Genomic DNA, 12,454 nt, shown 5'->3' with positions numbered 1-12,454 from the left:
TCACGTAGGTTGAAGAATAAACAAAGTAAAACTGATGGGCGTGTCCCGTGAAAGGTTTTTCATTAAGCATGTGACTCCAGCCCCTTCGTCGGGGTGGGTTTCCCCAGGTTGAACTGTTCCTGTGGTCGACTGTCGTCCTTCACAGTGTAACTCGATCCAAATACACCAGGGTATTATTTTCCAGGAAAACCCCGACAACCGCTGTTTTTCAAACCTGCAATGTAGCACCTTCTACTTTTTTTAGAAACATGTTACGGCAAATTGCAAAGCTCATGCACATTTTGGTCCTTGCGTTCTTTGGCATTCTTTATCCACCTTGTAAATTATTTTAATTCCTTTCCATGCTATCTGTAGCACTTTTGCACATACTGTATATATCACTTGTATTTGCATCTTGAAAGATCTGCACCGCCCCAATAAAAAATAATAATAAATTAAATTCAGTTCAAGATAGATAGTTTTATTATTGCAAAGGAAAAATATATACACATAGAAAATATCATCAATTATATCAATGTAGAGAAGTCCATGTTTTGATGTATGCTCACAATAATGGCAAACGTCGCAGAAGGGAAGGCCAACCCCAACGACCTGACGACTTGGAACACTTTGTTCAGCTTGTCCACATTATTCACATGTCATCCCATTTTTATCAGTGAACGCTCCCCTCTGTGGTCTCAGGCACATCTTCTTTCATCTCTGTGTGTTTGAGGGGAGGCAGAGCACCACAATGTGTGTTTAGCTACACTTGCAGGACTTCACGATCATATTAGACAGCTGTTCCACCTGAAAGTGAAAATTAACAGTAAGGCAATGAGTCGCCTGCAAGTCTCGCTTGGACATAACACTTTGTGTAAACATGTCACCTCAGGGAGAGGTGCACTGTGGCGTGGCTACCTTGTGTTGCCTGCCCACGTAGTAGAGGATTGGCAGTGGCTCCAGTGACTGGGGGACACAGCAGGGCTGGGCGGAGGCTCCTGGGTTGTGATGCTTATACAAGGCCAAAATCTGACAAATGTAAGAGTGAAAGAAATGGGATACATAGAGAGAATCAAATATCAGATTATGATTACCGTACATATACGAGTTTTGCGAGTGCCTTTAATTAAAATTACATGAATTCTCCAGAAGCGATTTTATCATAAAAATCTCGTAGAATTAAATGGCAGTATATGGCCCGTGACCTCTTACTTAAAAATACAAACCAAACGCTGTTGACCTCCGTCAGCAGGAGAAGTAAAACAAGCCCACCAGACAGGAGAGACGACAACAATAATGCCGATCGGCAGCTGTTCACCATCTGCTCGTGAACAGCTGCCCACGTGTTTGCCATTCCCCAGAGCAAAATTAATCGCAATGACCATATCAGTTTCATGACGTATTATCAGTGTGTGTGTGTTTTTGGAGAAGAGATTTGTTCATGCTAGATATATAGTATTTCAAATTATGAACACGAGCTCCGGAGTGAAGAAAGAGGCTTGAAGTGTGAACTTAGCTTGTAAGTCTACACCACCCCAGTGCCGTTATCTAGCACCAAACTAAATGCTACTGTCAGTGTTAACCACATTTATTCATGGTATTGATGTGGTGACATTTGGTGATTATCGCCTAACATAAAACAGATGAGGTTGAAGGGAATTCCTTTAGTTTCATAGGCACTGAGTTATAAAACAGATATTTGATATCCCAGTTTGGAACCAAGTGACGGAACAAAAAAAACGAATAAAAACATATCATCAGCATGGCTAAAGGTTTGGTTTCAGTTTAAATACTTTATCACTTCAACTGGGCCTGAAAGTAATGATTACTAAAACAGTAGCTTGTTTTGTATGTGGATTAATTTATTACCTGTCTGGGATATAAAATGTGAAATGTGTATTTTTAAGTCTCTAAACAGCAGCGAAGTATAAAATGTGAAGTGAAAATCAGTGAATGTTTAGTTGCTCATTCAGATGAGTCAAATGATTAATATCACTGATTTAAGCACCAATTTAAAAACTCTTAGCAAGCTGTGACTTCACTCGCACTGTGGTGTGAATCATTCCTTCCTTCAGTAACCAGAGGAAGAGAAACATCAAGTTATGATGAACGTTACTCTTTAATCTCAGCTGTGCCTCATTCATCCACATTATGTCACATTATACCTGAGAATATTTGTTTTCAGCATTCCAGATGTAGGTGCAGGACCCCATGCAGTAGTTGGCGTGGTAGCCTGTTGGCTTATGTATCCACTTCCAGCCGAGATCTTTTCTGAAGTCAATGTACAAGCTCCTCACGCAGCAAGTCTCCGTCTGCCTGCACAGCAGAGAATAGGAAAGCATCTGTAGTTGTGTGAGGTACGTCAAAAGATCCATCACTCTTTCAGTTTTTTTTTTTTTTTTACTGTGCATTTGAAAACACAATTCTGGCCCTATGTCATCTGGTTATTAGAAGTTAAAAGTGACCCTATTCGCATCTGAAGGTGGAGCTGTTTTCTATTGGTTTAAATTGAAAGCATGTAAAGTAAAGCCTACTATGGGCAACGACGGCAAAATCCATTTAGCTATTTACATTTACCACAGAGGGTAAAACACAGTAGAACTGTTCTTCTGTCACTCATCAAGTACGGTATTTAAAAAGGTAAATGAAATAAAATGCGAAATAACTACTGTTCTTACGCTGTGCACGTGTCTTTTGTCTCTGTGGACCGCTTTTTGCGTGATGTCAGGTGGCTGCTGACATTTTGAGGGATGGACATCGTCAAGATGTAAGGTGGCTGCTGCGTCAGCTGTTGCAATGCTCCTATGTCCCCCCTGTCACTTGCGATCCCAGAGATGAAAAAACTGAAACCAGGCTTTGCACTTGTGGCTCCGTCAGTGCTTTGGCTGCATTCACAGAACAGCCGAAGTTCAAAGCCCTGCTCATCATCTGGAAAACAGACATTTAAGACAATGAGCGATGCAGAATTGTTTCGTTATTTTGTCTATGAGGTCAATTATCTGAATAAGAATGCACAAGGACTGAATCAAGGACTGAATGTGCAGAGAAGGGTCGAGCAAAGCTCTCCAAAAATGAGTCACACACACACGCACACCCACACACACACACAGTCAGTCATTCTGACGAAGGTCATTAGCGCACCATCCCCTTTTAGCCAGTTCTGAAGGGTCTCTGTGACGTCGAAGGACAGCCATTTGTCTCTCCACCGGTTGGTGATGAAGCGGGATGCAAGGTAGCGAGCCGAAGTCCCCAGACCCCAATACAGCTCCACCCGCTGCTCAGAGGCTATGGTGGTTTGCTTGATGAGCATCCGTAACTCTGCACTGGTCAGAAGGTTGTAATCCCCCACGCTGGACCGTATGCCGGCGATGTTGAAGAACATGGGGATGCTTTTGGAGTTTCCAGCTGTGTTATTTTTACCTGTGTGATTTAAAAAAGGAAAATACCTTTTATGAGATTTAATATAACCACATGCAGGTTCAGACAAGAAGCATGTGGCTTGGTTTGTGGCTGCATCAAGGCACAATATGGCATCTATAAAGGTTGTTAGACATGCAAAAGGAAAACACACTTCATCCACAAATTATTACTTTAAATAGGAATTATTATTTAAATAGTATTACTGTTTTAAGGGTTGTATTTCTTTTATATTCTTTTATTTAATAAAAAAAAATGTATATAATTACTGAGCACATTCAAGGATGTTGTCAACATTGGATGAGGACTCTTCTACTCTTGTGTTTTTAATACACACTGTAATGGGACTGTAATCAGCATCTCTACAATGATTACTTTTACTGAACTGCAATAACTCTCTTCTACAAGACCAAATGATTTCTAACAGAACAAACAAATGGAAGTTGCCACTTTAGGGGAACAGTTAAAGTACGTTTAGTTAAGCTGGTTCGTTTCTGCATTACAGTATTTAAAATAAATCAACAGTGGCATTTACATATTTAACAAGTCTTTATAGTTGTAAACTTGGTCCAAGCATGATTGTAAATTACCATAAAATGCAGATTTATTACTTGTGTTTTTCATAATTTAACCACACGTAAATGCTTTCCTGCGTGCACACAAAATAAAATAGCTAAAATTACAGTGTTGCTCAATGACATTAACTGCAGCCAAACATTAATCTTTTCCAGCTGCAGTAAAGTTGACCATAGAGAGGTTTTTGTTTTTTTTACTGTACCCCTGCCTATATATATATGCAACTTGTATTCATTCGCCTGGCCGTATCATGACAGCAGGAACATTCCCTTGCAGAGCCTGACAGAAAACAGAACCAAGCTACTGAGGGCTTTAAACATCATAAATCTAGCGGTGCTACATTAAAACGGATTAGCTTGGACTGAGACGTGCAAAGATAGGAATGGGACGGCACAGGACTGAGAGTGAAACCATGTCGTTAGAGAGTGAGAGAGTGTACGGAGGGGAAGGATGTAAGAGGGTTCATTCAAAGAACACAGCAAAGTGAAGAATGCTCTCATGAATATAACACTGGTGAGGGGAGGAAGTGTGTGTGTGTGTGGGGGGGGGGGGGGTGCAGTGGAATTGGAGCTGTGTATCAATGGAGGCCAGGTCTGGCCCAGGCCCACACCTTCTTCTCTGCCTCAGCCTGCCAACGCCAGGATTCTCTGCCTCAATCCCGGAATTACTCTTTGACAACAGCTAAAACCCACCCTCACATACTCGATCCAGGGTGCTCTTGGATCTTCCATAGCCCTGCCTTGTCTATCAATAGTATCAGCATCTGTGCCGTTCCGGATGTGGCGTTGCACCCCTTTCAGTGAAGCCAAACAGAAACCGAAAAGAGCCGGAGTGAAGTGTGAAAGCACATGCGATGACATTTTACTGGCTGAACCAGGCGCTTGGTTGTAAGTTCATGAATGGAAAGGTTGTGTGTGCCGAAATAGCATGGAGTATCTGGACAGCGCCGCCGTACCGTGCAACACCAAGCTCGGAAAGTTAGCACTTCCAGATAGTTTGAGTAAACAGAGATAAGTGCATTATAGGGTTAGAGAGCGAGCATGAAACAGGAAACACGTCACTCCCCACATTACGATAAATACGCATAATCCTCAGCACTACTTTGCAATTTACATGACATCTCATTTCTCATTTGACCGTAAAACTATTAAAGGGAACAACGTATGAAATCTCCCTTCATCATTCTACGGTGAAAATAGGCTCCACTCTTCCACACGGGGCAAAGAGAGCGCCCCAGCTTGTGCACGAAACATGGGTGTGGGGGAGGATTTGCGTGTTGAACCAGGGCCTATCCGCAGGTAAGCCGGGGACAGCTGTTGTGACAGGTAGGGAGACGGCTCTGTAATTACCAGTACGAGGAACCAGATTCCAGCAACAGTCTAAATACTTGGCTCCTTCATACGCTCAGCTCCACCCTCTCACAGCCCACTCATCAACGTCTTGTTTCCCCACCTTGCCTGCCTTACACATACTATGCACATGCAACCCCCTTTGCTGCTGCTCTTCATGATAGCAGATAACCTCAAATCTTATAAGTCGCTTTGCAGGAGTGCGTTCGTTTCACTCCCAAATGACACAGAATGGCCTGTTTTGCAAGGAGTAAAGGAGAGGACTGACATTTGGACCACTTCATCATGTTCAACAGGCGAGATACATTTGTGTACGCTTCAAGGAATGGCTGTGTGCTAAATGGCTGAAGGAATTTAGCCTAATCCACCACATAATTACTATAATGGAGACTACAACTATTAAGTTCTAAAATGCTCTACACACAAATATGCATTCCCCGTTGGCTGTTTCAGGGTAGCAGGAAAGATTTTGTCTTCCAGAAGGAAACGAACCAAAATGGAAGTGACAGATATTAAAAACAGAAATGCTTTCATTGTTTACTCGCAGAGGAGAAGATGCAAGATTATATTCCACACCTTTTTCTTAATAAGTATTTCTTGCAAGACATGCACCCGTACAGGGTGAGGAGGTCAGCTGCTGCACTGAGGTTCAAGACGGTGGATGGGTGTTCTTTTGCATTCAGAGGTAGGAAACTCCTGATCCCCATGGGCACCGCTTGCACCGGACTTGAGTCGCTCAAGATCGCAGTGGCCATCAGCCTGCCTTCCTTCCTGCCAAGCTGCCCTATCACAAACATGCTGCAAACACACTGATAATAAGCTCAGGAAACCCAGCACAGAGAGAGAGAGAGAGAGAGAGAGCAAGCAAAAGAAAGACAGAATGTGAGAGAGATGGGTAATCATGGACAGAGAGATGGAAATAAAAATGATCAGAGTGAAAGAGAGAGAGAGCTGTGATGGAGAACAAGTGGCAGGATCAGGACAAGGGAGCCTAATGCTCAAGTTACAGGAAACCCCCAATCCCTGAGGGACAGGGAGAGTGGGAGAGTGGGAGAGAAAATGAATGAGACAGGGTGAGGGTGAGGGAGTGCATTTCATGTCTTCTCTCATCTAATTTTCCATTTTTCTTCGTGCTCTTTGTTTTGCATCTAAACAGATTGAAATCTTGCCTCTTAATTTTAAAGCTCCTTTGTTCTCTTTGTTCTGCACACTCCTGAGCACCGTCCATCCACCCAAGTCTGTCTTTTGAAGTGGTGGATAAAGGAGGGATAGTGTGGATACCTACCTGATAGGGAGAGGAGTATAGGCATGTAAGGAACAATGGAGCAAAGAAACAAATGTAAAAAAAAGAAAGTGTTTATCATAACAGTTTGGAGCCATTGCACAATTACAGCCAGGGTGTTGTCTGAACAGCCTTTGCAGGCTAGCCAAAAAAACAGTGCTAATAAAGCAGTAAAAATGCCATGGATACCATAAAAGCAACACAGAGCATCAGACCAGATGCAACAATGGGTCCCACTAACTTGTAACACCTGTGCTCTCTGAACCCATCAAGCTGCCTGAAGATGCTGGATGAAGATCAGAGAGAGTACACATGTTGAGGGAATTTATAGTCAAAATTGGAATTGACACCAGCTTTCAGGAAAATGCTGGTTAATTTGGATAGCTGCCATTTTTGTCTATCCCAGGGCTAGTTTTCAGGTTTATTTGTACTCATTTGTGGTGGACCAAAAACACGACATAGTAAAATACTGGTTTTGAACAATAAACCCGAATTTCTATACTGTAGCAAGCAACCAAAGGACACCCATTGAATTTCATCGGTCTTAGTATCTGTTATTAAGGAAGAATGAGCATTTTTCAAAATGGAAAGCGCTTGCATGTGTGTGTGTGTGTCTTGTGCAGTGTGTCTACAGTGCCAGTAAATAATTGTAGGAGTACAAATTACAATCATATTAAGCTTTCAACAACTGGCTCCGCTCCTGAAAAAGGTTTTCCATGTTTGCACAGTTATTTCATACTTACTGGTCATGTTGAACTTGTGCAACACTTTGGCAAAATACTCCTCCTCCTCCTGCTCTGTGGAGATGAGGGTCTGGACTTCAGCCTGCTGCTCCTTCATCATCTCCTTGGTGCTGTTGTAAAGGGACAACAGGGGGGTGGGGATGGCCTCCTCATCTCCAGCCTGCTCCGCCTCAGGCTCTTTTGACAAGCGCAGTTTGCTGAGGATTTGACTCCTGATGGCCTCAATGCGCTTCTTCTTCACCATCTCCAGGTCCAGCGTCTTACACGTGGACATTCCACTTACTTTGCCCGCCATGTATACAACGATGAGTGTCAAGAATGCCAGCTTCATGGTGCCAATCTGACTGCTTGCAATCGCTCCTCTCGGGGGAAACCCTCTCTCACCTTTCTTTAACTGCTCGCCTCTGACTGGCGTTGCTTAGGGAAAAGTGAATCACTCTGTGAAGCGGCGTGAGTGATGCAAGGTGTTTACACACGGCGGAACAATTAGAGCAGTGTTGAGACTTCTGGAATATCGGGGCTAGTAGTGTCACCGTTGTCACTGCTGCTGTGAAAACCATTTAACGTCTAAGTCTTCATGCAGAGAAGCAGGTGGAGAGAATCCCAGTGGGCAGACAGGCACCAGCCTCTGACTCAGCCCCACGGGCAACACAATGACGCCTCAGACGCTGAAGCGGAGCTGTCAAACGCTACCAGACAGAACTCGCGAGGCTCAGGAGCCCTCTGCAGAACCCACCAAAAATAATCTACAGATATTTAACAGAGATGGTTCAGTATCCACGGATTAACTGATTGATGTGACTTCCACCTATTCAAAGCACATGTGCCGCTTATGTTTCCGTGTGTCAGTTCAGTGTGTATTGCTGTCCAGGCAGTGTGAAGGGAGCTATACAACAGCGAAAATAAAAATGAGTGCGCTTCCTGTACTTCTTGTCGCAGTAGGTCTGTTACCTACTGGACATGGATGTGATATCAAATTCTAAATGTCTCTATGGACGAAAAGGTAGCAATGATAGCAACGTTTTCAAGTGGGGGGGGGGGGGGGGGGGTGGCCTTCCTAGTTCTCTCTTCTGTGTTTTAATCAGATGACCTCTGACTTCCTTTACTGGCCGGATAAAACTCGCAAGAGTATTTAATCAGCCCACTGCATGGAAAGAAAGGCTGGTGTAGTAAGTAAAAATCAAACTTGATTTTAACGTCACAAGACTATACAGACGAGCCATAAGGAAACATCTCTACAGAGAAACATCTAATAAAGTTGCATCGCTCTCCTCTCTGACTACCCTTTTTTTTTTTTAGCACAAACAGCATGTGATCTATGCACAGCTGCAGATCAACAGAAATTGATTTCAACAACTCAGGCTCATTCCTAATTCCCACACTGAGCAGTTACTTGAAACATGTATTCATTCTCAAACAGTAAATACGACACACGTGTATAAATCCTGGGATGAAACAGGTCAGAAGATCACATCAGAAGTCTCCTCCTGTCAATCGAACACTATCTCCCTGTAATAAAATGTGAAGTTTCACACACCTCTTAAAATAAGTGCACCGTCCAGACACAGCAGCAGTGATGACAGCAGTAGCAGCAGCAGAGTAACAGTCCCTCTTAGCGTAACGCTGATTTGGGAATGAGGTTGTAGTCTCGTCGTTGTCCTGTCCTCCCTCTACCATCCATCGATATCACCTCATTTATACCCTCTGCAGCTCCTTCACACCTTCCTTGAGTCTCCTCTGTCACGACTCTCTCTTTGCACCTCTATTAAACTCCCTGTCTCCCCCTTTCTCCCTATGTGTGCTCTCTCTCCTTGGTACTTGTCAGAGCTTGCTGGTGGCAAAGTGATTTGTGGGAGCTCTGAGCTCCGCTAGCTTTCCTCTTGCACTCACTCGCGCTCCCTCTATCTCTCTCGTTCACCCTCAAACTCGTCTTTTTTGCTGGTTCCTGTTACTTGTCTAATAGAGCAGCAGCTCTCCGCCCAGGAAATGAGGGTAACGGCCGCAGTGTAAAACATCTGCTGTTTAACAGAGCTGTGCTGCCTACCCTGCGTCCAGGAAGCCAGCAGCTTGAACACACTGAATAAGGGGCTTTAGAGATGCTCACACTCCCTGGTTTGTCTGCCTCTGAGGCAGTGATGACTGACATGTCAACAAGCCTTTCATGGCACGACTGTCCTGCTATGCAGATACACATTTATATGCTGGCTGTTAATGTGAAAAAGACAACACAAAACTGTGACACTTCGGAAAACCATGTTTGAAAGTAGTAACTTCCAAGGGATGGAGCGCAAACAGGGTTGAACTGTACGCAGCAGTGATTTTGGGTCTGGGTGTTATTTAGAGGCTGTATTGTTTATTTTCAAAAGGAAGACGAGACCAAAACAATCCAGGGATGGTTTAAATCTCTCTGACGGATGATTCAACAGGGAAACAGAAATAGTAAATTACATTCACACGTTGGACTTTTTAAAATCTTTGTGTTTCCAGTGAGTATCTTATTCACTGGGAACGAATGAGCCATTGATGAAACACTGACAATAAAACGTGACATTTAAAATGGGGAAGCACGAGGTAACAGTTCCCTAAAATACCCATAATAACAGAGAATGATGACTCGAACAAATATACCATTTACCTTTTATCTCACATTGTCAATTTCATTGTATCTCTGATTAATAAATGAGAGGTATTTAAAGAGAGATGAGAGAACTAACTCAGTGCAATCATTTGTCAACAAGTATTATTCAAACTGGTCTTGATCTGTGGGACTCTAGATGTGTGCTGCCACCTGGTGGTAAAACGTGGTCTAACATTTGTTTTTATTCACTGAAATCTTCTCTCGTGATATCATTGTGCAGGGCACTCATTGAAATACTTACATAGCAAAACGTTCTTTCTGTTGGAATATTTGTCAAACATTTCCAATGTCATGTAGAAAATCAAATATACCGAAAATAGTTACACGCCCAATAAAGGGTCTGTCTGTATCCCAACATAAGATTTAAGGTAACTGAGGGCCCCAGTCAAAGAAAATATGAAATAATAAGATGTTAATTGTGCTTAAACAACTTTCAGCATGAAGTTAATCTGCTCTCCATTGGCCTCTGATCCTTGTTCCTCCATGTACAACTAACATGTCTCACCAGTCTGCCATGGGGCATTGTATACCTTTCGCCACATTGCCTTAATTCCAGCATCTCAAGGTGTCTCTAAACACAACAGTGCAACATGTTCTGCTTTCCCATCAGTCCCTGTAAATGCTCTGAGTGATTCTGCAAAAGATACAATAGACCTCCAAACCGTTGCAAACTTCAAAGTCTCCAAGCCAGAGGAGCTGAGTAAGGACACAGAGGGAAAATATTCACAGTCCACTGTGAGAACAGTCTATTAATCCTTCTACCACCTCCCAGATGATATAACAGTTAATATATGTGGAAGAGTAACGGGATTCTGTAGCTTTTATCTACTGGATCGACATTTAAATCCAAATAACATCAGAAACATATTAAAAAATATATATATATTCACGTTACTGCTCTGATTGGAATGAGTCTTGCTCTGGATCATGGCATGAGGCATGCTGCTGTTTCACTACATAATAAACAGGTAATAGGAGAACTGAGAAACCTTACTCAAGTAAAAGTATTACTACAAAAATATTAAAAATGCTGAATTGCCAAATCCTAATAATGCAGGAATTCCTTAAAAAATATCAAAAAGTAATGGGCAAGTGAATAGTTGCTGACAGTGTCACTTACAATTGCATACATTTTTAAATACACATTTTATTGTTGTTGCACATAAGAAAAAAACATATATGTGAGCGACTGCAACATGATTGGGGTCATTAAAATATGTCTTGTACATATATATGAATATAAATATGAAGTGTAAATATAAACATGTACGATACATTGTACTTCTTGTTTGTTTGCATACTACATAAAAGAGGGCTTATGATTACATTTTAAACACCTTGTGTAAAATGTAATAACTCTTAGTTCCTGCTTTCACCTCAGTTATTCTGTGATTTTATCTGATAATTTAATACTTTAGCTCACCTTAAATCTTTTGATGTGCAGTTACATTGTGAAATTTGAACAGTGACCAAACTAAACTGAATTTGTATCTGATATATTCAAATGCTTAACTACACTACCTCCAGTGCTGAAAGTTGGTTTAATTTTGTCTTGCCTTGTCAAAGAATGCTAACTTAGGGCTAACTGATAGCAGTATCCTTCCGCCTAACCCTAATATTATATGGCAGACGGCACTCATCAATAACATTATTAATTAACAAATCATTCTTCATCATCATCATCATATATTTTTGTTTAGAATATTGCTGTTATTTTATTGGCACACCTTAATCTTTTCCATCTGTTTTGTTCTCCTTTAGCTCACAGACTAATACTTTAGAGTTTAGTGTAAACAGGCCGGCGGTAGCAGTGACAATCCTGCATCATTAATTTAGAGTAGGCCGTGTAGCCTTCCGCGGTCGTCTGTCAGTCGGAGCCGTTTCCTTGGCTACAACATCGGCTAACTTACGCAGTCGCTTTTGTGAATTGGTTTTCCTATGTTATTCTGATGCTGGTGTTACTTTCTAATGCGAAGGGTGGTCGAAACAAGCACCCCGGTACTTGTTCGTGGGTGTATGTAAGAGAGAATGTTTCAACCTGAAAAGCCATTTAAAGGTAGAACTGATACTGAGTCAGTGGACGGCACGGAAGGCAAATATTATCCGCTCAGGGTTACCAAGGCGACGACGCACAGGACGAGGAGCAGCGGAGGGAGTGAAAGTAGTGCAAGAAACAGCGGAAGAGACCTTTGAAATCTTGAGGTAGCTTTGCCGATTTCTGGTGGATTTGAATAATCTGCACACCTGCTGTTGATTTGTGGATGAAGATCCTGCCAGGTTGTGGACAGGTGAGTCACATTTTCAATATTCGGCACTGCCTCCATTGACTTTGCTGGACCGGCCTTTAGAAGATACTATAAATAGACTTGCACGGTTTTAGCTCATTTGGGTAATGATGGAAGCTATAAATGATGATGATGATGATGATGAGAGTTTGTTTGCCTCTTGACCTGTGACAGCTTACTGCCCA

The 12,454-nt window shown here is 42.3% G+C and overlaps 1 protein-coding gene across 1 annotated transcript; it reads right to left on the bottom strand.

The window, feature by feature from the left end:
- Window positions 1-444: 444 nt before the first annotated feature.
- On the bottom strand, window positions 445-7,677 carry tgfb1a (transforming growth factor, beta 1a). Its single transcript, XM_068745189.1, has 7 exons — window positions 7,347-7,677; window positions 6,845-6,889; window positions 3,121-3,399; window positions 2,658-2,907; window positions 2,145-2,295; window positions 898-1,008; window positions 445-786 (listed from the first exon to the last, which is right to left on the bottom strand). Exons 1-7 carry the CDS (start codon window positions 7,675-7,677, stop codon window positions 739-741), a joined length of 1,215 nt encoding a protein of 404 aa, XP_068601290.1. The 3' UTR covers window positions 445-738.
- Window positions 7,678-12,454: the final 4,777 nt, after the last annotated feature.

Source organism: Brachionichthys hirsutus, chromosome 11 (genome assembly GCF_040956055.1).
Source record: "Brachionichthys hirsutus isolate HB-005 chromosome 11, CSIRO-AGI_Bhir_v1, whole genome shotgun sequence".
NCBI lineage: Eukaryota > Metazoa > Chordata > Actinopteri > Lophiiformes > Brachionichthyidae > Brachionichthys > Brachionichthys hirsutus.
The sequence above is the reverse complement of the archived record's forward strand: the minus strand, read 5'-3'. Positions and strand labels throughout refer to the sequence as shown.

Excerpts from the sequence above, each read along its gene's own strand:
- tgfb1a (XM_068745189.1), bottom strand. The coding sequence starts at position 7,677 with ATGAAGCTGGCATTCTTGACACTCATCGTTGTATACATGGCGGGCAAA. Across the intron at positions 3,400-6,844 it reads AGAGAGCACAGGTGTTACAA|GTAAAAATAACACAGCTGGA; the intron begins GTTAGTGGGACC and ends TAAATCACACAG. Across the intron at positions 2,296-2,657 it reads ACAAAAGACACGTGCACAGC|GCAGACGGAGACTTGCTGCG; the intron begins GTAAGAACAGTA and ends TCTGCTGTGCAG.